This window comes from Serinus canaria, chromosome 5 (genome assembly GCF_022539315.1).
Source record: "Serinus canaria isolate serCan28SL12 chromosome 5, serCan2020, whole genome shotgun sequence".
Lineage (NCBI taxonomy): Eukaryota > Metazoa > Chordata > Aves > Passeriformes > Fringillidae > Serinus > Serinus canaria.
Window position 1 is genome coordinate 6,569,853 of NC_066319.1, and position 25,959 is coordinate 6,595,811.

General features: G+C 38.4%; 1 protein-coding gene across 1 annotated transcript in view; it reads left to right on the forward strand.

The window, feature by feature from the left end:
• The window catches only part of LOC103822214 (synaptotagmin-9), a 66,999-nt gene that overhangs the window by 26,664 nt on the left and 14,376 nt on the right, over window positions 1-25,959 (forward strand). The window contains exons 2-3 of the mRNA XM_030240698.2: window positions 9,842-10,193; window positions 12,251-12,797. Coding sequence (XP_030096558.1) covers window positions 9,842-10,193; window positions 12,251-12,797 — 899 coding nt within the window. The remainder of the gene's footprint in view (window positions 1-9,841; window positions 10,194-12,250; window positions 12,798-25,959) is intronic.

Consider the following 25,959-nt stretch of genomic DNA (forward strand, 5'->3'; position numbering starts at 1 on the left):
CAGTGCTGTTGTCAGACAAGACATTTGGACTTGATCTTAAGGATCTTTTCCAAGCCAAATGATTCTATGATTTTATGACTTCCAGAATTACCCACTCATAATTCTGAAAGTCTTAAGCTATTTATATTGCTCTCTATCAGTGGAGTATGAATTGAAAAAAAATACATTCCATATTTTTTTTCTAACAGTGAATTCATAGTAGACATGATTTGATGGTAAATTAATAATTCATTATATTTTCTAGTAATAAATCCCTGCCAGTAAGGCTTTCATCACACCCTAATACCAATAGATCAGCCCAAAAATCTTCCTTTTATAAAGTGGGAACCCTAAGTTCACAAAGAACAACAGACCCAGAATACATTAGCCATGGCTGAAATATTTTAAACAGAAGTCAATGTGAGTGTTGCAGTGCATCTGGCTCCTCATCAGAGAAAGATAAATGCTTTCAAGGCTGCCTTTATTTCCCTTTGTGCCAGCAACCTCTTCTTAAAAGAAAAATCAGGCTATTTAATCAGCTTAAGATGATAGTGATTTGTGATGGCAACAAGCAATAAAGTTCCTCCTTATCCATCTCAGTCTATGCAGGCAACTTTCTTGAAGTCCCTTGTGAGGTTTCAACACTTGTGACAACCTTTTTATGATCTGCCAGTATAGAGAAAGCAAAGAATTTTGGCTCTTCCTTAAATGTAAAGCAAGTATTGTAAATATTGAACTACTGTGAAGTGCAGAGTCCCATAATGTAGGCTTAGAGTCATTGTTTCTGAAAAGGAAGCTAATGAAATAATTGACCTCGTTTCCATTGCAAGCAATCTGACTTTTGTCCAGAAAAGTAATACTGTCTTATTTCTTACATACTTATTTTTAAAAAACCAAAATGAAAATACACTGAAAAATTAAGAAATGTTAAAAAATAGATATATTCTTTTAGGTTATTCAAAATCAAAATGCTAAGGGTTTCCACTAGACTTAATAAGATTATAGAAAAGGAGAGACCACTGGTATGTTAAATTCAGTGCTTCTAGTAGGAAAACGATTGGAAGTTTGAAAGAAAAATACAGATTTTGACTAGAACTATATTAGCGACACAGCTCCTATTAACCATTTGTCTGTTAATCATATTCATCAGGTTATAGATTTGTGTGTAAATATTTAGTCATTAGGTATTAATGTGAAACTTAAATGTTGTTGAAGCTCAAACAGCCCTTCATACTCTTTAGTGCTCTGTCCACATCTCCCAGTCCTTTGAATTAGTTTAATTTCACAAATTTTGGAAGGTCATCCCATGGCAGAGGGGTTGGAATGGGATGATCTCTCTAGCTGTTGTTTTGATCACTTTCGGAGAATATTACAGTACAGTTTCATACAAATGGGAAATGAAATGCTGCTCTGTCATTTCCTCTAGTACTCTAAAACGCTTTACTATTATTGCAGCTTACTGGGCTTTCAAGGACTATAATGGAATTTGGAACTTTTTGGCATGGTTCAAATGAGCTGTTTCTCTTCCATAACCTGGGGGCTTCCTGCTGCTGGCTATATATTTTAGAAATAAATGGCAATTTCTCTTCATCATTATTCATAGGGTCATAATATTCAAGATTAATGTGTGCTCGGATGGCTTAGTCATTAAAATATTCACAAATCTTGATGGTTTCATAATTTTTAACACACGCATTTTGTCCAAAAAAATTTCTACTGGAAAATTTCTCTTAGGTTATTCTTTATTCATTCTTCATCATTCATTTTGGTATTAAAACCTTTCATTCTGCTAATGAGGGAGCATACATAGTATTTGCCAAAAATGACTAGTCATTTTGTTCGACTAGATGAGAAGTTAAATTCTTCAATTACTTCATGAACTTCTACTTTGCATACCGTAATAAAGGCCAGGATAAACACTTGCAAAACATTAATTAACAGCTCTGCTCACTTTGTGAAGGGTCCTGCAAGGAAAAGAAAAGTCAAAGTATATCATCATAATTGTTTTCTTGGAATAAATACTCTGATTCTGTGATTTAACACATGCAAAGAAGAAGCAGAAAAAGTCACGGGAGCTTTAGTCCTATGAAGCACAGCTGCTCACTGTGAAAGACCTCGCAGAACTTTGCAGTGTGAGTGGCTACCCCCAAAATTTCTTTTCCACTAGTAATATCACCAGCTTTCCCTTTTAGCTAAGACACAAGCATGCCTCAAATGTCAAATGGCTTTTAGGAGATTTCGTGTTCCTGTGCTCCAGCTACTTTTCCTGTCCTGCAGATGTATCACCCTCTATGATTCTTCCTAAGAGGGTAAAATAGAGCCATTAAAGCCATATCCATACACAGAGGACTTGCAAATCTGACATGGTGTCTTTAGAACTGCTGTCTTCTCTTCTGTTATATTTTAATTTATGGATTTTTTACCCCAGTTTATAATTTTTTACACTCGGCATTAGAAAACCACAGTTATTCAGTAATTTTGCACATTTTATCAGTTGTGTGAAGTGTGTATTGAAAGAGAAATAAATAATAAGCAAAAAGAAGCAAGAATGAGGCATGAGAATCTGGGAAAATCTTACTGCAGCCGTGTATATGCAGACATGAGAAATTCGTTTTTCTACTGTACTTTGACCATGTCACTTGTGGAGCACTAGATTTCAGTTCCACCAGGGGAACAGCATCATTCCTTGTCAGTAGATACTGCTGCAGAATGGCAGGGAAGAATGCAAGGCCTTGGACATATGACTCCTCTCAACTCTGTCTTTAAAATTCACTGCTCATACAGCCAGCTGTCTGATTAGTGAAGGCTTTTTTGTCACTTACAAACTGTAGCACAGTATTACGTGTCAGCTAACTTGTCAAAGATATTCACATTAATGCAGACTAAATATATTAGAGATCCACTGTGAAAACAGTAATAAATTCTTCTTAGATTAAGTTCACATACAATTTCAATTGTAATTAATCAACAAAGTATGAAATGACCTTACCTGAATTACAAACAAGGCATTCTGCTTACATAACTTCATCTTAATAAGCAAAACTTTCTTTTTGCAAAACAAAAAAGGTGTAATTTACTGTGTTTTGAGTACTTTTTTCTTGTTCTTTAATGTCTATGAACAATTTGCTTTAGGTTTTGTTGGTTTGTTTATTTTGGTTTTGGTTAGTTGTTTGATTTTTTGGGGGTTTTTTTTGGTTTTTTGGTTTTTTGATTTGTTTGTTTTTGGGGTTTTTTTGGGTTTTTTTGCGGGTTTTTTTGTTTTTTTTTTTTTTGGGTTTTTTTGGGTTTTTTTTGCTTACAGTTTTAGTCTTCTGACCTTATCAATAAACTATTTTGTCAATCTTATGTCAGTTTTGAGTTGTATCACAGCGATTCCTGCTAGAAAAATACTCTGCACAAACAAATCTCTTACTGTTTTTGCCCTTGTTATTGTGAATATTTTGTATGGTCATTTAGTAATTGTGATTTCATATTGAAATTGTGCTGTGAAATTTATGCAGATTTAAACTAATTGACAAGTTCCTTGGTGAAGTCCTAGGATTATATTTATGAGACTTGGTTAATGTTAAACAGTACCTGGAAAAAACATTAAACAAATTTGTAACTATAGCAAAGCAGATTGAGAAAGCACACACTGATAAACAGGAATTTGTAACACTTTTCAGGAATAAAAAGACATGCAAGCCACTCAGAGGATTAGAACATGTCTTAACCAACACAAGAACTTTACATACCCTGAAGCCTACCTAGAAGATGTAGAAACACAACCAGGGAATAAAAAATAAAAAGAATCACTAAAAGCTAATAACAGCCTCAAATACCAGTGAGACCCAGCTACAAATACATTTCCAGAGCATGGAGAATGTTGCTACCATGTGAAGCCCTGAAACTGATCTCATTTAGGCCTGGTTTGTTGGTCCACACTCATAAATGTCAAGGTCAGACACAGGTGGAGCATGTACATGTTATAAAATGAATTTAATCTGAGATTCATTCCCTTGGTTTTCAGCTGCCTTCCTTTAAAGAATTTCACTGAAAGTTTCTAAACACGGTATTAAGGATAATTAACAGCATTTCAGAGAAGAATACATTAGCTGAGAATTATTCCTCTGTCCCAGGAGTCTTTGCCAAGGGACACCTTCCATCCTGAACAAGTGCCAGTTAAGTTAATTAAGGAAAACTTGTGAAGCACAGAGGAAACTACAGTCCAATGACAGGCTAAAACTGCTTCAGGTGCTTGATCCTTGATACTTCTCCTCTGGAAAACTTAGGGTTTTAAGTTTAAAAACTTAGAGGTTTAGGTTTTTAGGTTTAAAAAACCCTCTACTTGCTCCTGCAGTACAACTACTGAGCTGAATGATGGCTGCTAGCCTTCCATGGATGTATTTGCACAAAAGAAAAACAGTTTACATTGTCAAAAGCACAGCTAGGATTTCAGAAATAGGCACTGATGTTTTCATTGTTTTTCAAGAAACCAGACTTCTGAACATATTTCTTAAAACCTCCCCCCAAACAACAAAAAAGTAATGTAAAGAGTAATTTTTTTTTCCCTAAAGAAATGACAGCTTGAAATTTCCTCTGAATTTGGATAGAATCATATTTGCAAAGATTGGTCTCTCCCAATATTTCCTATAGTCTAGTAATATGATTATTCTGAAAAAAAATTAACTTCATTATTTTTATTTGAATGCCTTTTGCAATTTGTTGGCTATAAATGGGGAACGATTCCTTCTCTTGGACTAAAAATATCTGTATTGCAAGATCTTGAATTGCTAAGGTTTGTTTCACCCCTTGCTAGCCAAACTTCAGCCAACAATATTCTTGTCCAGAAGTAGACTATTCTAATATTGTCCAGAAGTATTGTAATACACAATGAATATTGTATATTGCAATACTTCTGGAATATTAGAATAGTCATTTTAATAAAAATGAGAGCAATTCAGCAAAGAAAGCCTGTTGTACTTTGATAAGAATGTGTAAAGAACTCCCCCAGTTAGGATTTCTAGTAAAACTCATTCAGCCTCAAGTTAAACCAAATTGCAGCCAGTTTGTTGGGAAAGGAGTTTGTTTGGTAGAACACCAGTCACATCTAGGCAACCTACAACTTGATTTCACATCTAGGCAACCTACAACTTGATTGTCTAAATAATTACATTATTGATCAGTTCCTTTGATTAAATGTCATCTCTGTGCCTGGATGATGAGAAATTGCCCGCTCAGTTGTTTTTTTATTTATCATATGTTGGCTCTTATTTGAATCTTTTGGAGTCAGAGAAATCCTAACAGCATAATTTGTGCTTTTTGACTCCACAACTCCAATTGCATGTCTAGACACATAAATTGATCTGCATTAGCTATTGACCTTTCCCATTGTTGGCTAATTTAGATATTTTATTTCATATAAAATTTAGCAATCCAAATGGTAATTTAATAAATACAAGAAGGAAAAAAAATACTTCAATCCTTGTTTCACATATGAAAAGACAAACACATTTCTGTGTGTTTTGCTTGTCTGATTTTTTGGTGAGATATTTCAGCATCAGCGTTTTAGAGGGTAAAGCACGACCATTTATTCCAGAAAAAACAAGTCACACGCTTGTAATGTGGTACTGTCAGTATTTGAATGGAATCATTACACATTTATCTTTGGTCTTAAAGCCTCCCATACTGAACAACACTCATGTACCATCTATGGAAAAGTTCAAGACAATTCAAATTCTTCTAGAACAATCTATGATTTTATTCAAAGTTAATATAAAAGTTTATGTTCAGTGGATCTACACTAAAAACCTTTGAAATATAAATAGAAGCATAATTTAATTTCCTTTTTTACTAGATATTATGCAAAGTGCAGCTATGTCTTACAACATTACTGAAATTTTGGTTATTGTGATCTAAAAAATGTTACCCACTTAGTATTTCACCCCTGCCAAAGTGAGATTGTGCTATGAACCTACTTGGTGGCTCTCAGACATTGGAATAGGTTGTCCACAGTGGCTGGTGAGGTCTCCATATTTGGAGAAATTTCATCTGGGCATATTCTGTGTGAGGTGACCTTGCTTGGGCAGAGTTGAACTAAATGATCTGCAGGGTCCCCTCCCCAAAGGTTCTGTGATTCTCTTTAATAGGAGAATCTGAAGACAAGAAAATTTATATTCCTATCGTACATTCCTTGACATAAAAAGTGGGATTTTTCTTTTCTGTGTAACAGATCTACTTCAAAATGTAAGTAAAAAATGTAAAAAGATTCAGCATTCAGCAATGACCAAACTGAGTCTTTTTAATAAAAGAGCTGAGGATTTTTTTATCTCACTGACTTTAATAAAATCTGTCACAGACAGAAAGGCCATGTTCATCTCTCCAGTCTGTGGTAACATCTCATGGTCTGATACACAGGTAGAAAACTCCATTTCACTTGCAATTTCCGCATCATTTTTAACCTTGTGATTGCTACCAAAAAAATCCAAAACCAAACCAAAACTGAACAAAAAACAACAAAACAAAACAAAACAAAATTATGCTGATAAGCATAGTAGATAAATGAGGTGGAAGTCAGTAAAATAAAAAAAGATTGAAACATGGAAACCTGGTCAAAAATTGATTGTTGCATCACAATATCTGTAAGACGCTGCCAAGATATTCAGAGGGCCTCTGTCCTTCCTGGAAGCCATAGCTGAATTCCTGGTGGTAGGAGCTGCATGGAAATAGTGACAGTGCCTCCTGAGTCCTATAACAATGAAGTCAGAGTCTCAGTAGACAAAGAATAAGAGACAGCTGCCAAATCTCAAGAATGTTTAATCTGGGGCCACCCTAAAGGTCTGATCTCTTGTTTTCTGTCTATCCAAAGGCCTCCTTTGCTAGAGGGGAACACACTGTCCAGCAGCAACATGCCATAATCAATATGCTATAATCCAAGTATTCTGACATGCTGGAATTTGGGAGTGCAGCCATGATGACAAAGGTAGAACTGTGAAATTCTGACTTGGATTCATATCAGGATGCTTGGCTGGCATCATGGCATTCACAGAGGGAATTCAGAAGAAGCTGGATTTGTGAGGAACACTTTTCTGTGCTGCAGATCTCATTTCTGTGAGGACAAAGTAGTGAAGACTTTCCCTGCTCTCATTACAAAGCAGAGGAAATCACTAGCATCAGATGAGTATTGCTACCACAGGAGAATACAGATAAACAGGCTTAGAAAAACTGAGACATCTGGAGAGATGGAGTAAAAATCACACAGAAAATACAGTATGGATCAGTAAAAGTGGCTAATAAAAAATCAGCTCAGGGATGCAGCCAAAAATCTCTTTGCGTGGGACTGTGCTCACCTCAGATGTTCAGCATGAATCTGCACTGTTGTTGAAAATTGCCTGCCAGGCACACAGGATGTGAAAATTACTGTCTGATGAAAGGAAAATACTTAGAGCACTACCCTTTAGTCTACTGTCTTCCACAGAAGCAAGACGGATATGTGATGGTCTCTTTTCCACCCACAGAAGCAAAAATTTTATACAAATCTTCTTCCTTACACAAAGGAGTCAGGAAGAAGTGAAACCAAGATGATGGATAAACACTCCCCTCTCCTGCTGTGACCTGCACTGTTTACTGTCCAGCTTCTCTGCAAGCAAGCTGTGAGGTGATGGTGTTATAGATGTTATTAAAGCCCCCCAGACTCTCCAAATGAAAAAGAGTTCATATTGCCCTCATGTGTTTCTTCTCAGTGTCTGTTCTCTAGAAAACTTCCTCTGCTAAAGTCATCTTCAAGGTAGGGTAGGGGACTGCTGGTCTACTTTTAAAATTGTTCCTCACTTTCGCATTCACACACCCTTATCATTGGGCAGTCTTCTGTTCTCACCCTGTAATCTTCTGGCTGCTTCTGATAACTCCAAATGTCTCATTTCTTTCAATGCTGGGTCATTTACTTGAATGAGTTCTTTGAAATAAATGGCCTTTTTGCAGACCTCTCATGTATTTCTTGCTTCTTCTCCAGGGAATCCAAGACAAATTACTTTATTCTAAAGGCCCTCTTTCACTTCATCCTTGATCCTTAGCTTTTTAATCAAAAAGATTATGTTGTGCTCTGCCTCCACTGATAGATTTGTTTACCAATAAATATTCAAAAATTATCAAGAGCTACCATTTCACTCTCTCCCAAATTCCATTTTATGCATGGGAGGAATTTCTTTAATTAATTTTAGCTCTGAAAAACTCTTTGCTGCAATTCCAAGCAGCTGCTGTGTTGTCCCCACTCTTAATGAGCTCTGTCTTGGTATGACTGGGAGAAGGACAGAAAGGGCCATGCTGGCTAAAATTGTTTGAAATTGGTTTGCAGCATGCAAAATAAACCGGACAGCTCCTGTACGAAATGGATTGCAGTGTCACTCCCCCCACTGTGTAAAGTTAATCTGTCTGGCTGGTGAAAATGAGACTCACAGCAGGGGCAGAAGGTATTGACTTTTCCACTTTTTTAAAAAATATTATTTTTATTTTGGAATGGACTGGGGCTGTTTCATCTGAATTGTCATTTTTAAATAATTGTCTTAGTAGAAGCAGTACATTTCAACCTTCTGCCATCCTTTGAGAATTCAGGCTAGCTGTTTGCTTAGAGAGATGCAGCCTGACACTCTGAACCTACAGACAGTGTGAAAAATTGCTTTGATCAGCTTGTGTTTACAATTTAAGGCAGTAAAATAGAATCCTCACTAATTGTGTTCAAGGCATGATGTATTGTGTAATCCACAGAGAGATTAATTTCAAAAACGTAACCACAAAAACAGCTGTTCCACTGAGTCATTTTCCCAACCTGCAACTTAAAGCAAAACATAGCAAAACCCACTCCCAGTAACTTATTTCTGTTGATGGACTAGGATAATGCTGGAAATGTGGGGAAAAACAACAGAAAACTCATCTGCACGTTCCTTTTTGTAGCAGAAGTTTGGAAAAAATAAAGAAAGATACTTTGGAGTTAAAAAATCCAGTAAAACCTCAGCTTTGAAGAGATACTGGTATCCTAATTAAATTACAAAAAGCAAGCCAGGCATTGATAATCAAAAATAATTTGCAAATATAGGAATGAGTCTAAAATTATATGGAATGGAATTAAAATAATAAACCAAGATACAGCAGTGAAATACTTTAAAAATTGGTGTCACAGAGGTGCTTGTGTGCATATTTTCATGGCGTTTAAGCCTAATACAGGCTCTGGAAGAGAAGCTAGTAAGATCTGGTAAAACAGGGGAGGAAACTGCGCTACATGAAAAGGAAAAAAACCCAAAAAGATAAAACGTACTGCAGGAAGTTGAGTGAGCAAGCCAACAACCTTTTTCAGATTTAGAATGACCTTTCTTCCCACCCAGTTTTCGGAGGGTAATTGTAAGCTAGGTTCAAGTCTTATGCCGCTCTGATTTTTTAAGTTTTTCTAAGCCTTCTGATGTTTACATTCTTTTCACAAACCTTCTCACACACTTTATGTAAATAACTTATTGTTTTGCATTCTTTTATGGAAGAAATTTGATAGAATGTTGGTTTGTCCAGTGTCATTGGAAACATGGAAAGGAAACCCCTCCAATCCACTGTCACTTTTACAAACCTATAAATGTTGGAGTCAGAAATTTAAAAATCTCTTTTTACCTTGAGAAAGCTGCATGGCTGCATCAGGTTATTTCGTGTCCTATAGTGACAGTCTTATACTGAATTCCAAGCTTTTTTTATCCCCCTGGGGGGAAAGAAATTAGAACTTTTAATAATTTATGACTGTTGCACGGACCAGAATTTAATTTGCAGTCGAGTGGTGTTGGGTGCTGCGTTGGTGCTTTGGAGACAGTGTCGAGGCGTGACAGGGATATGCTTCTCTCATTTGCAGATATCTCCATAAGCCTGCTGTCCCTGGTTGTCACAGCCTGTGGCCTGGCTCTGTTCGGTGTGTCCCTGTTCGTGTCCTGGAAGCTGTGCTGGATCCCGTGGCGGGAGCGGGGTTTGCCCTTCGGGAGCAAGGACAGCAAGCAAGAGCCGCTGCACTACGCGGACGCGGACGCCAATGAGCGCGACTACAGCGAGGAGTACCTGGGGCAACCCGCTGCCTACCCTGAGGCCTCCATGAAGATCAGCCACACCTCCCCGGACCTGCCGCTGGACACCCAGGCAGGAGCCAAGGAGAACTGCGTGCCCGACGGGCGGATGCAGCGCCAGACCACTGAGCCCACCTCGTCTGCCCGGTCAGTAAATCGATTTGTCTCTGTTATTCGTGAATACAGCCCAAAAAGCACGGCAGACACTGATCTAAAAAAGGGTTTAATTTTCTTGCCATGTACCTTTAAAAATACATATATATTTTTTTATATGTGTTTGTATATATATATATATATATATATATATATATATACACGCATATATACAGGAGTTGTTCGCTGAGGTGCACAAACCTTGTAGGCTGAAGAGACAGGATTGAAATCCTATCCACTCTTCTCGCAACTGATGCCTTTTTGGGACTACCTAAAAACAGAGGCCAGTCAAAATTAAGGGAATAAAATGCAGTTGTATTTATTGAAAGGCCTTCAGGTACACTTTGGTCAGACAAAGCCACCCCAGGGACTATACCCAAAATGGATGACAGGTCTTGGGTTTCATACTTTTATAAGTTTGGTCCATTTGCACATTGGGGGTTAATCTTCCAATTACAACTTCAGATAGTGAAGTCATTCACCACCAGTTTGCTGCCCCCAACTCACTTTTGCTTACATCTCTTGGGGCCTGAGACAGTGAGGTGTCCTTGATTCCCAGGCCTGGAGAGGAATTGCTCTGCCTGACCAAACTGGGAGAACAGTAGCTGATACTTTATATAGAGTTTAGATTACACCCTGAAGAATTTTAGGATTACAAATATATGAAAAATATAAAAGCTAAAATCCTAAGACATCACAACTACTGTCTCATTGGTGCTTTTCCCTCAGGAGCTGGATAACACAGAGCCCTACATCCTTTAAAAGCACCAATACAGCCTAGATTTAGCTTGTAAAGCATATTCATTTGCACTTAGCACTGGTGCTGAACATTCAGTAATATCTCCTCAAAGATTTTTCCAAAGAAAAGTAGGACAAGCTAATGAAACTCTTGCAAGAGTTAGAAATAGGATTAAAAAACTCATAGATTTCAGCCCCAATCATGACCTTGGGGGGAAGAGTGACTGACCACAAGCCAGTGAAGTCTCCAGGGGAACTGGAAAACCAGTACAAGAGGGAAGAGGAAAGGGGGAGGCTGAGAGTGTGTGCAGGGGCAGGTGAAAAAAGAATTATGTTTCATACAGCAAGAATAAGACTCAGCATGTGAAGAGCCAGTAAATATCTGAGTCAAAGCAGATGCACTTCAGTTGGAGGAGGTACAGCACTAGCTCAGTGGCTCTTTGCTAGCCTCTTCTTTTTATTTCTCCACAATATATTCTGTACCTCTCACTGCCATGAAGAGTTTAAGGGCTGAATTTTTTTTCCTTTGCTGACATGATAATATTTTATCCTGGAAATGACTAATGTAGAGCCATAAGATTATGTATTTATTATGCAACAAGAGAAAAAAAATTAGGGTAGCACATAAGAGGCTGTTCCTGCTTTAAGCATGGGTAAACAGATATTTACCAGGAATGAATGAACAATTATAGCAGAGGAACTCTTGCTGATTGCATTCAATATAGATAGCTTTGGATTAATCCTGTGCTGGCATTTTCCACATGCTCTTTCTGTGTTCAGCCTGAGCTCCTGGTGCTCCAATACACTGAGTGATTGCTGCATATGAATAGGACAATAAAATGGAACTCATAGAAGATTAAGCTTTTACCTAATTCAAATTTCACATCTCCCTACCTCAACAGGGATTGAAAATTTGATTTTTGTTACCATTCATGAAGGAGAAATTTCAGTCCCAGTAAGTGTGAATTATTAAAGCTAAAAGCAACTTTCTTATCCTCAGCTAAAGAAAGTAAAGGAGCTTTTCAGCCTAAGTACCACAGAATGTATTACATCAGGTGTGAGAGAAAAGGAAAACAATTGCCAGAGTGATCAGCAAACCGGCAATGTTCAGCCCAGCTTGAGAGAGGTGGGAGCAGACACTGATGTGGCATTAGCAGGGGGGTGCTGAAGGTCAGCTCTCACAAACGCTGGGTCTCAGGGTTTATCCCTTTGTTAAAAACCCGACCCGTTGTATATCACGGAAACAGCTAACGTGAGCGAGATCTTCAGCATGTGTGCACGGCCTGTTTCAATTCTTTCTTCTTGGCTTCAAGGCACAACTCACTCCGGAGACAGCTCAACCTGTCCAACCCTGACTTCAACATCCAGCAGGTGCAGAAGCAGGAGCAGCTGACGGGAATCGGACGCATCAAGCCAGAGCTGTACAAGCAGAGATCGCTGGACACGGACGATGGCCGGAGGAGTAACAACAAGGCCTGTGGAAAACTCAACTTCATCCTCAAGTATGACTGTGATCTGGAGCAGCTGATAGTGAAGATTCACAAGGCCGTCAACCTGCCAGCAAAGGACTTCTCTGGAACTTCAGATCCATACGTGAAGATATATCTGCTCCCCGACAGGAAAACAAAACACCAGACTAAAGTGCACAGAAAGACCCTAAATCCAGTATTTGATGAAGTTTTTTTATTTACTGTCCCCTACAATGATCTCAACACAAGGAAACTCCATTTCTCTGTGTATGACTTTGACAGATTCTCCAGGCACGACTTGATTGGCCAAGTGGTAGTGGATAATTTTTTAGATTTGGCAGATTTTCCCAGGGAATGTAATATTTGGAAGGATATTGAATATGTCACCAATGTAAGTATTATAATTCTTCTTTCTGAATTTTATTTGTTTCTGACTTTATTTCCCTAATCTGATTAAAACTGAAATTGTCTGTTGAATTTGTGAAGGAAAATACTCTATTCTCTCTCTTTCTCAAGCTTTGACCTTAATCCAGGGAAATTGACAGTACATTTTCAGTCCTCATTTCTTGTTATTTGGATATATTAAAGAATGTTTTATGTAGGAGACAGTGGCTTTAGTCACTACCCTGCTGATAGCGCAGAAATGCTGGAGAATGTTTTAATCTCACTTAATCTGAAATATACTTAAGGAAATGTTACTTTTCTTATTTTTCCTGTCTTTCTGTTTTGCATGATTTTTTATGTAACTTACAGCACACTAATCAGCGAGAACTGCAGATTCAACATTTCTTATGTAGCAATCTTCAGTTCTTCAAAAGACTGAAGACTTTATTCTCATAAAGTCAGAAAACCCCACATCTACAATCCAGCCAGAGTTCAGACAGTGCTGTTCCATGAAAGCAGTAGATGGTTTAACACACTGAATTGGTTTAACTCTTTGTTTGTTATTGCTGTATTCCCAGGAAAATGAGGAATGTATTTTAGAAGTCTGTATTTCAGTTATCCCAAAGTCTCTGTTATCAAGTTCTATGCAGGAATCCAAACAGGGATTAGATATAAAATCATGGAAATTACATCCAAAAAAGAAGGAGCTTTCTACTCAGAGCAGGAGCCAACCTCCTTGTAATGCCATTGGAGATGAATCCCACACATCCTCGGCAGGGCAGACCTTCAGTGAGAATAATACGTTGCAGAAATCCACAGGGGTGAAGGCACCAGTGCTAAGTGTCAAGAAACATTTCATTTGCTCTGTCAAACTGCACTCCAGTGCAGTGCACATTTTAGAGTCAAATAAACCAGGCATCATTAGCAGTAAGATCAAAGGGTAAGTTTGTTGCACCTCGGTTCAGGAAAGCACTGAAACATCTGCTTAGCTGAGAATAAGAAGTCATTGAAAAGTGAAAGATGTTCTGAGGCAAATAACTTGCCTGAATTCAGACCTTCACCTTATACCTCTGTGGTCTGGTAACATGCCCATATTAAAGACCAAATTGATTAATTTTTTTTTCTTGGAAAATTCTTCACGAAAATGGATAATTTCCTAGCTTTAAGGATAATTCTCTACACAATCCTGTCCCACATGAAGTTGGAAGTGCAGCAGCAGCACAAGCTGGGGGGGGGGTACAGGGCAGGGACATGGACACTTGGTATCAGGAAGGATAAACCTGGCTTTTGTAGGAGAAGATACTGCTTTTCAGCTGTAACGGAAGAGCAAGGATGTGACAGAGCAGATGACAGTCATTGCAAGTGAAAGGCTGCCGTCATATAGTATTAAGTGTCCAAAGACCAACTTAATTTTTCACAGTCAACTGAAAGCTGAATATGCACGCACACTGGAGCTGCTGTGATGTGAACTGGTCATTTTCCCCTGCTTTAACTTAGGCAGAAGATTGGCTCTGGTATTTTCTTTTGAATAACTTCTTCCAAATTTCAGAAGTGATGCAGCATATAATTTATATTCAGATTTTCTGTAATTTCTGAAATGAAATTCAGGACTGGAACATGAGTCATTTATTAATTCCTCCTGATACCAGTTCTCCCATGAAGTGTAACCATGTTTATCCAAACAGAACACACGACCTGCCATCTAGACTTGTCACTGGCTTTCCAGCTAACAGAGGCCTTTTCAAAGCAAGTGACTCATGGCACATAGGAGACACATCCAATTTTGGGTAATGTGAGTTCTGAGATAAGAGTAGCAGATAAATGAAAGTGAGGAGTACCCAGCTTACCAATTAACATTTCCCAAATTTCAAAGGTTAGAATTCATTCCATGAGGTTATGAGAAATACTCTAAGCATCATTTAAGAAACCAAGTTTCAGTGCATTTTCTTGTCTGGGTAGCTGAGATATCTCTCAGCCTGAGAGCAGAAGCTGGATCCTGATCCAGGGCTACTCGGTGAGGCTGTTGCAGTGAATCCTCCTGTGGCTGCTCTCCAGGCCAGCAGACAGCTTTAGTGAAACTCTGAAAGAAATTTTGGCAAGGTTTTGAGCCCCACTGGAAAGTTCATGGCTGGAAACCAAAACTGTATCAACTGTAACAGGTTTTCAATAATTCATATTCGAACGTCGTCTTGTTTCAAATAATAATTAAGAGAACAGAAAAATGCTGGACAAAGTCACTGAAAGGAATTCACTTTATGTAGGTCAGCAGAAAGTGCACACAGGAAGGATATTCCTAGGAAATGAATGAGAAAAAGGGAAGCTCCACACAGACTGCACATGACAGGTTTGACATACTTCTGAAGAGTACAATTCATTTTAATTCCTTGTGCATCTTATTACACTCCTAACCAGCGAGCCCAAAGGCCTTTATTTTACATTCTCCATTTTATTGTGTTCTAATTCAATTTGACACAGCAATATAAAAGAATGTATCAAATCCTTCTCTGCCCAGCAAAATGTCCTACTTCAAGCGAGCACTGCAGATTATGCCTGAAATGTCAGCTGCCTGAAATGTCAGCTTCACTGCAAACAATGCCATTAAACTTCCCTATTATGCCATGTGCTTTCTTCTGTTTCCTAATACCGCTAGAAGATTTTTTTTTTTATCCTAAACCAGCAGTTTTCATTTTTTGGCCTATAGCATCTGTTACCATTCCAGTGTTTGAAATTATTTCAGAACACAGACACATGTCAGCATAAAAATTTTTACATGCTTAAAAGCAGTCTGGTGCCAAAGATGAATCTCCAATATCAAAATTACTTTTCTTCTAATCCAAGGCCCTCCAAGCATAAAGTCTCTCTCCTGTAACGCTGACGCTTTTTCCAAGCAGAAAAAAAGCAGCAGTGGGCTGTATAATTGTAGAAATAACTAAGTGGATCAACTGTAGCATGAGCATGAAATGAACTAGATAAGCTTTTTTTTTTTTTCTCTTTTTTTGAATATCTACCAGTCAGATTACACTGGTTTCTGGTTTATCAAGGAAAAAAGATACTTTTTATTTTTAGCCTGGGTCTCTATTGTTGGCATGTTTTGTTTAGTAGCATGTAAAACATAGTCAGGGTTTGGGGTGGGGTTTTTGTTTGCATTTGTACATGAACTGATGGCATGTTTGAAGAGAAAAAACAAGTGCTTGATATTTCCTTGGTTGCTGTCTTCAAACTCAAGTGGGATCAAGCAAAAACACATGGCTTTGTCACAAGATAAAATGGAAAACCATGAAAGAAGGTGTCAGATATGAAGCAAGAAGGTGTCAGATGGTCCATTTCCGATAAAGGAAAATCTTCTCTTTTAGAAGGTGCCAAGTGTCCTCTTTCATAACTTGCTGTGCCCCTAGAAAGGAAAATCCTTTGTCAAAAGTTGCTTGTTAAACATCACTAGCCAATACAGGGAACAGAGAGCCAGCTGGAAATACAGCTCTGGTTCCTCCTGGCTCCTGGGATTCTCAAAGTGCTCAGCACTTGATAAGCAGGTGAACTTCCTTGAGGAGTTTTTTCAACTTAGAGGAGGGGATAACTGGAGTAAGAAAGTCATTTTAGCAGGTAAATTTGTGGCTTTGGTCTTAGTGTGTAATAGCTTCCACCACTGATGCTGTTTTTTTAGTTGTCAGATACATTTATGTTTAATATCTAGGCATGGAGGAAAAGCTGCTCTTTTTTCTGAGTGTTTAAGTTCATATATACACTTTAAAAAAATCCTGTTCCTAACACCCCATTGGCAACTTTCTCTCATCTCAAAAACCCAAATAGATCAAGGTGCAAATAGAAATACAGGGAAATATTTCTGAATCTAAGAAGGAAGAGAGTACAGAAACAAGTCCCTGGGTAATACAGATAGAATTTGAGAAGTAACATGCCACAGACTTTAAGGAATGTGTTTACTAAAACCCAAAAGAGAGTTATGGATAGTTCAGAGCTATGAAGAGACTTTAGCTGTATATCAAGTTGTTCACTTTGACATCCAGAAAGAACCGGCGTATGCCAGAAATTTCAAAGCCAAGAAATTGATTTCATCTGTTTGGAAGAATCTTCAAGCTATATTAGGGTCTGGGTCAAAAAACCAAAAGTATATCAGACAACCCTGAATTCCTTGTGCACACATTCAGGAAATAGAAGCATGTTGAAAAAAAATTAATTTAAGATACACGTTAGTGTTTTGGCAAGGAGAGAGTTAAAAATTAGAGTGCCTATAAGTATTTTAAATTCTGCATTCTAAAATGCTAATTGTTCACTGCTGCTGTTCTTGAGTTTGCCCAAGCAAGAAAGATTTGAGAATTTGTATTTTAAGGCATTTATGTTGTATAACTGAGATGCAACTGGAATCATAACATCACCAAAAGGAAGTTTCAAGTTCCCTGTTTTGGAGATGTTAATGCCAACCACAGTATGTGTGGAAGAGGGATGAAAAGAGGCTAAATTTTTCATGGAAAGCATAATAAAAGCATAAAATACTAAAATCTGAACTGAAAAAAATCTTCCTCAAAGGCTGCATTGCTCAGGTCCATTCCTGCTAAGAGCTGTGAGCAGTTCAGCATCTGCCAAATGCACATGAATAGGTGCAGGTCATAAGGCTGAGGGCTTAAATCCTCTAAAATCAAGGAAAATAAACATTCCTTAAAAGAAATAGGTAAATCCTGCCCCTAGCTCACCCACAGAGGAAGAGGCTTGGCCAACAAGAACAGGGCTTGCTCAGGACACGGCGCTGCTAATGGCAAAGATGAGAGCAGGTCCAGGATCTGCAGATTCCTGGCACCAGCCTTAATCCATTCTGCTTGCATTGCTTATCTCCCTCGACAGTGTGCAGACTCTGGAGCTGGCAGGAAGTCAGCTAAGTCCACCTACTCCAGTTCTAAAAACTGTTTAGCTTGTCAAGATGTTTTAGCTAGTGTTTCTGAAATCCCTGTTCTGGCAACTTGCAGGGTTTGGAGAAGTGATGGCAGTGAGCAAGAGCTCAGAAAAGCCTTTAAAATATTTACAGTGGTTAACAAAACTTTTGAATTTGAGGAGGAACAAAAACAAACCAAGTCTCTGTTTATGAATTCAAATCCTATCCATCACTGTCAAGTGCCATATCTACTTTTTTGTGTCAGTAAAAGAGAAACAAAAGTTGATTTGTTTTATTTACTTTTTTTTTTTTTTAATACAGAAAACCTATCCTCTATTAACCTGGTCTTCTATTTCTTTAGGCATTGGCATCAAGGAAGCAACCAGTTATAGTTGTGGAGATGTACATATTTAATTGATTTGTAAATGCAAGTCTCTTTAGAAGAGACCGATTTGCAAACCCATGAGTCTTCCCTGTTTAAAAACATGGCAAAAGCTTAGCAGCAGCAACAACTATTTCATGGCTATTTTAGGGCAGTAAACACAAGGGATAAGATTCACCTTGTTTAATGAATATTTTTTATTAACAAAAAAAAAACAAAACCAAAAAACCACAATCAAAACCAGAAAAACCAAAAAAAAACCAAAACCAGAAAGCATAATTGCCTTTGAGAGGCAGATTAGTGGATATTCATCTTCTCCTGAGTCACAAGGTCACCCTTTGTTGCATGATTTTTTCTGTCTATTCTTAATCAACTGTACAGAAAAAAAATGAAAGTGCATGTGTAATGAATCATTTCATAGCCAAAAGATGCTGGAAAGTCATAGATATTTAATCCTTTCGATTCCTAAGGGTCACCACAGTAAGGAGGAAATAGAAATTAATTAGGCTTTAGCATCAGCAGAACAGGTATGGTACTCAGTGTACAAGACAGAACAGCTGCAGACAGTGTTTCTCTTTTTAAATACCTTTTAAACTACTATTTATATGCATTAATTTTCAAAACTTTTCCTTTTGTCTTTTGGGGGATTTTTCTTTGTAAATTTAATGATGTAATAATTACTTTGTAGAAGATTTGTCAGGAATGCCATGCATTTAAATGATTAGGGGCCAGCACTCAGCCTGGCTGAACAAAGGACAGACACGTTTATGTACAACCACACAGCGTAGAGAGAAAATATTCACAGCTTTTCAGAAAGTTAAAGGCAGCATGTGCCTAATTCTGCTGGAGCAACTGGGTAATGGTGAGAATATTAAACAGCAAAAATTGGGGAGGGTCAGGAGTTAACAAAAAAAAAGCCAAGTGAATTGGAGAGCAGTGGTTGGATAAGGATTTTTTTTCTGTCGGTCCCAACTCAGTGGTACAAGCACTGCAAGCTTGGCTCTAAAAGGAGTGAAGTCTGTTTCATGCAAGGGATTTCCCAAGAGCCTTGTAATTCCACAGGCATGGCCAGAAACAGGATGGATCCTGTAATATCACTTAGGCTTCAGCTACCATTTACTGGCGGTTTGGGAGCAGTTTAGGGAAATAATAATTCAGAGAGTTGTGCCTGTGTGTATGCACCATATGAAGTTTACAGAGCCCAGAAGCGTAGCCATCATCATTTCCAAGGGAGCTTTTTCAGGATGGATATTTCTCTACAAAAAAACCCCAAAACCTACATAGAGAAAATCAAGCAAACAAAAGAAACTAAAGCAGTCAAAAGAATAAAACCAAAACATATGTAGTAGAAATGGCATCATTCCAGTTAAAAAGAATTAAAAAAAAGGTATTTCAAAGTTAGTATTTTGAGAAAACTGATATTTCAAAATAAGATCTTTAGATTTCTCATTTGGAATGCCCTTCTGTGACTCTATTTTAAAATATTTTGAAAGCAAATTGTTTTGAGTGAAGTGATGGGTATTCTGCTTCAAAACTGAAATAACTCAAAATTCCTTATCAGATGAAAATACTGCTTTCTAAACTGATACTTTGTCTGCCTATCAGTGCTGCATCTTCTTGAGTTCTCTGTGGTCCCTGTATCCTCCATGTTTCCCTGGTACAACAGCCCCAGAACAGCAGTGGTGTATGAAGAATAATTTCCTCCACACATTAGCTACATGCTGAAAAAGGTCAGACACCATCCTAAATTACTGCTTCCTTGCAAGTGGAAGTGTCTCTGAATGTCCCTGTTCCACACGTCCCCCTTCTCCTTTCTTCTCACCCTCCTCTGCCAATCCTTTTTTTCCCCCAGAAATCTCTCTCAAGCAAAGCTCTGGGAGAGAAAAAGCTCACAGCAACACTGACTGCACATAAACCAAAGTCAGAATGTGATCTCGGTCAGCGAAGCCTGTCCTTCAGTTATACCATACAAAATTGTCAGTGGGAGCTGCAAATACCAAAAAATCTTGCCCCAGTATTTTACAATTCATAGGTGGCAATTCTTGAAGACAAGCAAAGAGCATTTGCACAGTGCTGGGACTTAAATAGCTGTATTAAAGGGATCTTGGTTGTAACCATTCTGCACATAATTCAGGATTAGACTGTGCCATAGCCTTTTTTTCTACAGGGTTATATAACTTTCAATTTAAACATGTATTTAGCCAGGCAGGGGAAAAAATCGCTTCAAACACGCATTTAATTATTGAACAGTTGAACAGTTTTGGGAATGCTTACTCTGTCTTTTTTTTTCTAGCAGAGGTCACAAAAAGCATTTCAATAGCTTATGGATTTATCAAAATTTCTGCAAAATCCTACTCTTTAAATTAACTTCCAATATTTGGAGCCAAACTTGAAAGTATTCTTCCCTCTGAACATACTGTGCTTATGTGAAAAGCCTCAAGCCATTTTTAGCCTTTAATCCCCACTAGATATCCCAGCCATCAGGCATCTTTTTCTCTATCAAACAGGGTATTTCAGAGTTTTACAGTTCCCTCTCTGTGCAGTCTGTTTACCCAGTCCTCATGTTATTTTGACAGGGCCTTTTATTTCAAAGTGGACTTTTTCTTTTCCAGTTTCCTTAGGGGTTCACTGTAAGTGTGCCCTGAATCACAGCAGGATATCCTGGGAGTTGGGGCAGGGGACAGCAGAGCTGTTTGTGAAGCACCTCCAGCACAGCAGATCCAACAAGCTGGCCTGCTAACACAGCCTGAAATGTGGATGTGTCCAGGCACAGCCCTGACTTCATCTCCTCTAGTACACCTGTGGCCCAGGTAAACAGGTGGGAGAGAAAGTGGCACTACACACAGGCTCTTCTCTCACCAAAGGATTTGTCTGGCTCCCTTCAAAGTCTTGTTAGAGGATGTCAGCTGTGTCACACTTTAACCTCTCAGGATTCCAGGATCCGTAACAGAGGACAAAATATCGTCTGTACAGAAGGGAGGGATTGCTGGATCATAACTTGTGCTAGGAGGAATGAGATTAAATTAGAGATCTTGCCAAAATTAAGATAAGGCTATACCATTTTCTAAATAATCACACAAGGACTGCCTCAGACCTCTTCACTGCCCTTGTCGGGGGAAAACATTAGAAGCTGCAGCTGAAGTGGGAGCTGACCTGAGGAGAAGAACATATTATTCCCACAGTATGTATCTATAGCTTTTCTAGCAAGATTTAGTGCAAGATTGGCTGCGCTGGTCAGAGCAGGGTGCTGATAATGCCAAGGCTGTGGATTCAACCCCTGTAAAGGCTGCTCACTGGAGGGTTGGGATGGGTGATGCTTGTGGGTTCCTTCCAACTCAGAATATTCTGCCATGCTGTGAGAAGTAGAATTCCAGATATTCTGGAGGCCCTGTTTGTCCTTGGGCGGCCGTGGAGGTCAAGGTGTGTGGCAGCTTTGCTGTGTTCAGTCACAGCCCCTCGGAGCAGGAGGGCTCTCTCTGTAGGGAACCTTTCTCAGGTCATTGCAGAAAGATTCACAGCTCTGCTCCTCCATTCTTTCACTTTGTGAAAAATAGGCAGCCAAACCACCTAGGGGAAGAGGGGCAGAAGGCATCACTCTTTCATGCTAAGTGAGCTTCCCAGCTTTCTGGGAGCTGAGCTAAAGAAACAACAGCAGAACTGAGGACCTGACTGAAAGCTTTTTCATGGAGATTTATCAGCTCCAGCTTTATGACGCCTTTGCAGGAGAGAACTTCATTTTTATTCACAGTTTCATTTAATTTCCTGTCATGGGTGCTATTTTCTCTATACATTTGGAATACATGCGTATCAGGAACAACATGAAAAGTGTGGTGTTCCCTGCAAAAAATCCAACAGGCCATGGCAACATCCCTTGGTGCTTTCCGGGGGAACATTAAATGACAGACACACAAATCTCTGAATTCTGCACTGGTTCTCACAAGGGCAATGCATGCTCAATGCACACTCCAATTCTAAAATCATGGATATTATGACCCCTGTAGCTGAAGTTACTAGAAGTATTCACAGGAGCAAATGAGGCAGAGAGGCTTTTGCAGTGTCTGAGCCTTCCTGTGGCTCCCTAACAGAGATTTAGAGTGAGCATTTCACACTGTGTATTGTGGAGAAGTGACAGGCTCAAATGATGAGAATGCATTAGAAATGTCTGTGATATCATGACATTTGAGATTTGTGTAGCTACATTCTCCTGGCCCTTCATTGCTTGATTAAACACCTTGCTCTATTTACTCAAGAAAACAGGAGTCACAAGCTACCTCTTACCTTAGTGAGTGCTCAATCATTCACCACTCCCTTCACCAGACAAACTTCAAATTAAAGCCACATACACCATCTGGAAGAGGATTGCTGCCTAGTGGTGGAATCTTGCTTGTGATGGGCAGGGAAGCAGAAAACAACTGACAGCTGGTGGTTTTCACAGCGGATTATATGAACTATTGGGGGAAAATCCCCCACTGAGATATTTGGGGCAAACATGACATGTAAAAAAATATCACCTGACATCTAAAAAAATAGCAGTTTATCACAACATCAGGAAACATCCCCTTTCTTGCCAGGCAACCAATTACTGACATCCTCAGAATGTGTGTCTAAAGTCATTGCTCCCCCTACCTAATATCGCTGCCTGTTTCCTGCAGTAAAATTATTTGGAAAGGAGCAGTGAATAGGAGAAACACTTTGAAGTTTAACTCCAAAGAACAAAAGAACAATTCTCCATACTGTATTTTGTACATCTGTTTTCAGAATTCATTGAACTCTATATGTGTTTTCTCTTTAAAAGCATACTGGGGTTTTATAAGTATTTTTAAAAGCCAGCTGTGATTTAATCAACCATCTGATCTGCATTATGAAAACTCTTCTGAATAACCCCAACAATAAAATAAACATGTATGCAGTAAAGTGAAACAAAAGTGTGTACAAAAATGATAGAAAAAACCAGCAGACTTTGGTTTCAAGCACCCTAGAGAGATATTTATGATCATCAGGAAGAAAGGAATCACTTTAAAATAATGAAAACCTTTCAATATCTGCACTTTACTAACCACAGAGTCTTACTGTAAATGCTAATTTAAGTATAAACTTCACCCTGTTGGGACACCACACTTTATGCAGGTAGAAATGAGTAGTGCTCAGAATTAGATCCTGACTCTACTGTAAAGTCAGGGAAAGAATTCCCATTGAAGCTCAGATTTCATGCACATCCTCTTGCTGTAGTCTGGCAATAGTATCTTGTAAACAGTACAAAAAGACAAGGGTAATCATGTAAACAGGTAGCCTGAGCTGTGTATCAGGTAACGCAATAGAACTGAAGAATAAGCAAATTACCAGCCTTGTATTCCTTTCTACAAAAGAAACATCTGACAATGACCTACTCAACAAAGATTTGGAGGTAGTCCTCCTCCCCCAAAATCTGATGATTAAAATGTGAGCGAGTTATAAACTTTGGTTTTGAAGAAAGCAGATAGGGTTCTCACCATCAGAAATTGCCTGAGTTCAACATCTGCTTCTTCATTTCTGACTGGCTGCACCCATCCTGATGGAATGAAGACAGATTATTTTCCCCCAGGGTTTCTGCTGGGAGCACCCTGACCCATCTCTTTTTGTAGCTTGCCATCGTTTCTCATTTTCCAACTCCTTTTCCAAATCCTTCGCTTTACTTAATGTATAGAGCACCAGCATTCCTGGGAAAGCCATGAAAAACACTTCATTTGACACCAAGCTTTTATCCTAAAAGGATGTATAAAAAACTTCTTATCCCATCTGCAGTAGTAATAATTTTTTCATAATAATACAGATATTTTTAAAAACATATGTATCTATAGCATTATATACTCACTGTCTTCATCCCCATCATCATGTTTATCTCAAAAGTTACTTATTTTGAGAAACATTTCAGTGCAAAATCAGCACACACATCCTTATTTTCTGACAGTTTTGAGTCAGGACGGTCAGAGATAAGAACACTAAATTCTTTCAAAGTCATACTTCCAAAAAAATTGAAGTTAGGCCCTTTTAAGGTATCAGATCAAGTACCCAAAATCAGATTAACAAAGTTATAAAGTATACTCATTATTTAAGACAAAAGTTTACAACTCTTATCTAAAACCATCAAATTATTTAAGTTACAAAATGAATGAAACTGATTCAAATAAACTGAAAACTTAAGAAGGCATTTAAGTGACCTTGAGATTTTAAGTCACAAGCTGCCTAACAGTGCTACATATTTTCCCATACCCATAAGTGAGAATGTACTGAGTAATACCATTTATTCTGAAAATAGTCATAATCAGCTCTAAGTCTGGGCATCTCACCACACTCATCTCATAATTCCATGAGGAAGAGCAGAAGAAGCTGCAGAAAACAGCCATTTTCCTCTCTAGGTGTGTTTCACATGTAGCATGTGTAAGGTAAAACAAGTTAGAAGAAAAATCTGCTAGGAGGAGAGGGTTCTGTTGACTCATCTTTATGGACTTCAAGAACTAAAGCACTTCTATATTTAGTGTTCTCTTTATCTCACATCTTACACTACCCTCTGCATTCTTTAGGAGAAAAAACATGCTCACTGAGGTGGCCCTAAAATTGCCTAAATATAATAGGAGGCAGGAACACATCTGATAGAGAAGAAGTGTTACAGAAAAAGAGCTGTTATCACACCCTTCACAATCACATCTTCCCCTGCTTATGCTGTAGACACCTGGATGGATGATACACTCGATTTCAGAGTCTTCATTTTCTAAAATGGATTCCTGTCCTCTCTCTTCACCTTCCTTCAGCTTCCTCACAGTCTTTTGTTTCACTTTAAAGCTCTTTTTTTTTTTCTGTACACTGCTTAGTAGATGTAGTGGTTGGTTGACAAACTGCTTAGCAGCTTCATGATTAAAATATTGTGTTTATTTGTAAGGTAGGGGGATGATACACAGCAACAGCATAAATTCTCCATGACCAGATCTATATATCTCAATGTGTGTCAATTTGTGTCCTAATGACAGTAGTCCAGAGCTGTCTCTGAAGAAAAGCAGGCAGCTGGATTTGCATGAACTTCTGGGCAGCACCAGCAATGAAGAGACCAAGAAGCACTGAAATGTACCTGGTACTCCCTGAGAGAAGTGGATCACCATAGATTCCATGGCATTGTTTTGGGAGGTGAGGCAGGGAGGTTTGCCCTGGCAGGGTTGGACACCTACAGCATCTCAGCATGACATGCAGTCAGCAGGTTTTGCAGACTGTTATGAAATCATCTGTAGCACCTCTAGGAGGAAACAGAAGAGCATTCTCTCCCATGTTTCCTCCCCATGCCTCAAAAAACCCTAACCAAAACCCCAACATCTCTCCTGATTCAAATGTGTAATTTTCTTTTTACCATGGTTTGAGAACCAAAGGATGAAAACTGTCCTCTTTTCCACACTTCTGGAATGATGCTGTCTGTATATCATTAATTTTCCTCTCATCTTCTTTCTTTCTCCCACTACTGCTTTAATTCCTTTCGTATTTGGGAGTCAGAGAGATTCTAAGTTATAAAATGAGATATTTTTGCAGTATTGAAGATGTAGGAGTTTCATCCATATTAACATATTCAATAACTGAGTTTTATAGGATTAAAGTCCATGATTCTATCCTTCCATTTAAATTGCAGTTAAGATGGAATGGCTGTGCAAGAACACTCAAAGAACTACAACTGCACACCTTTGCACCCCATCCATTAGTAGAATACTGCCAGCAGTGAAGTATTATCTTTACCTTGACTGCTTCACTTTGAAATTTGCAGATATTTTCTTTTCTATATTACCCATATAAAAAAGTAAATGAAACTTCTGTGGAAATTGTTTTATTTGTCTTTAAAAGTAGGCAATTTTATATAGGAGTGTTACTAGTACAATGCACGTTGTGAAA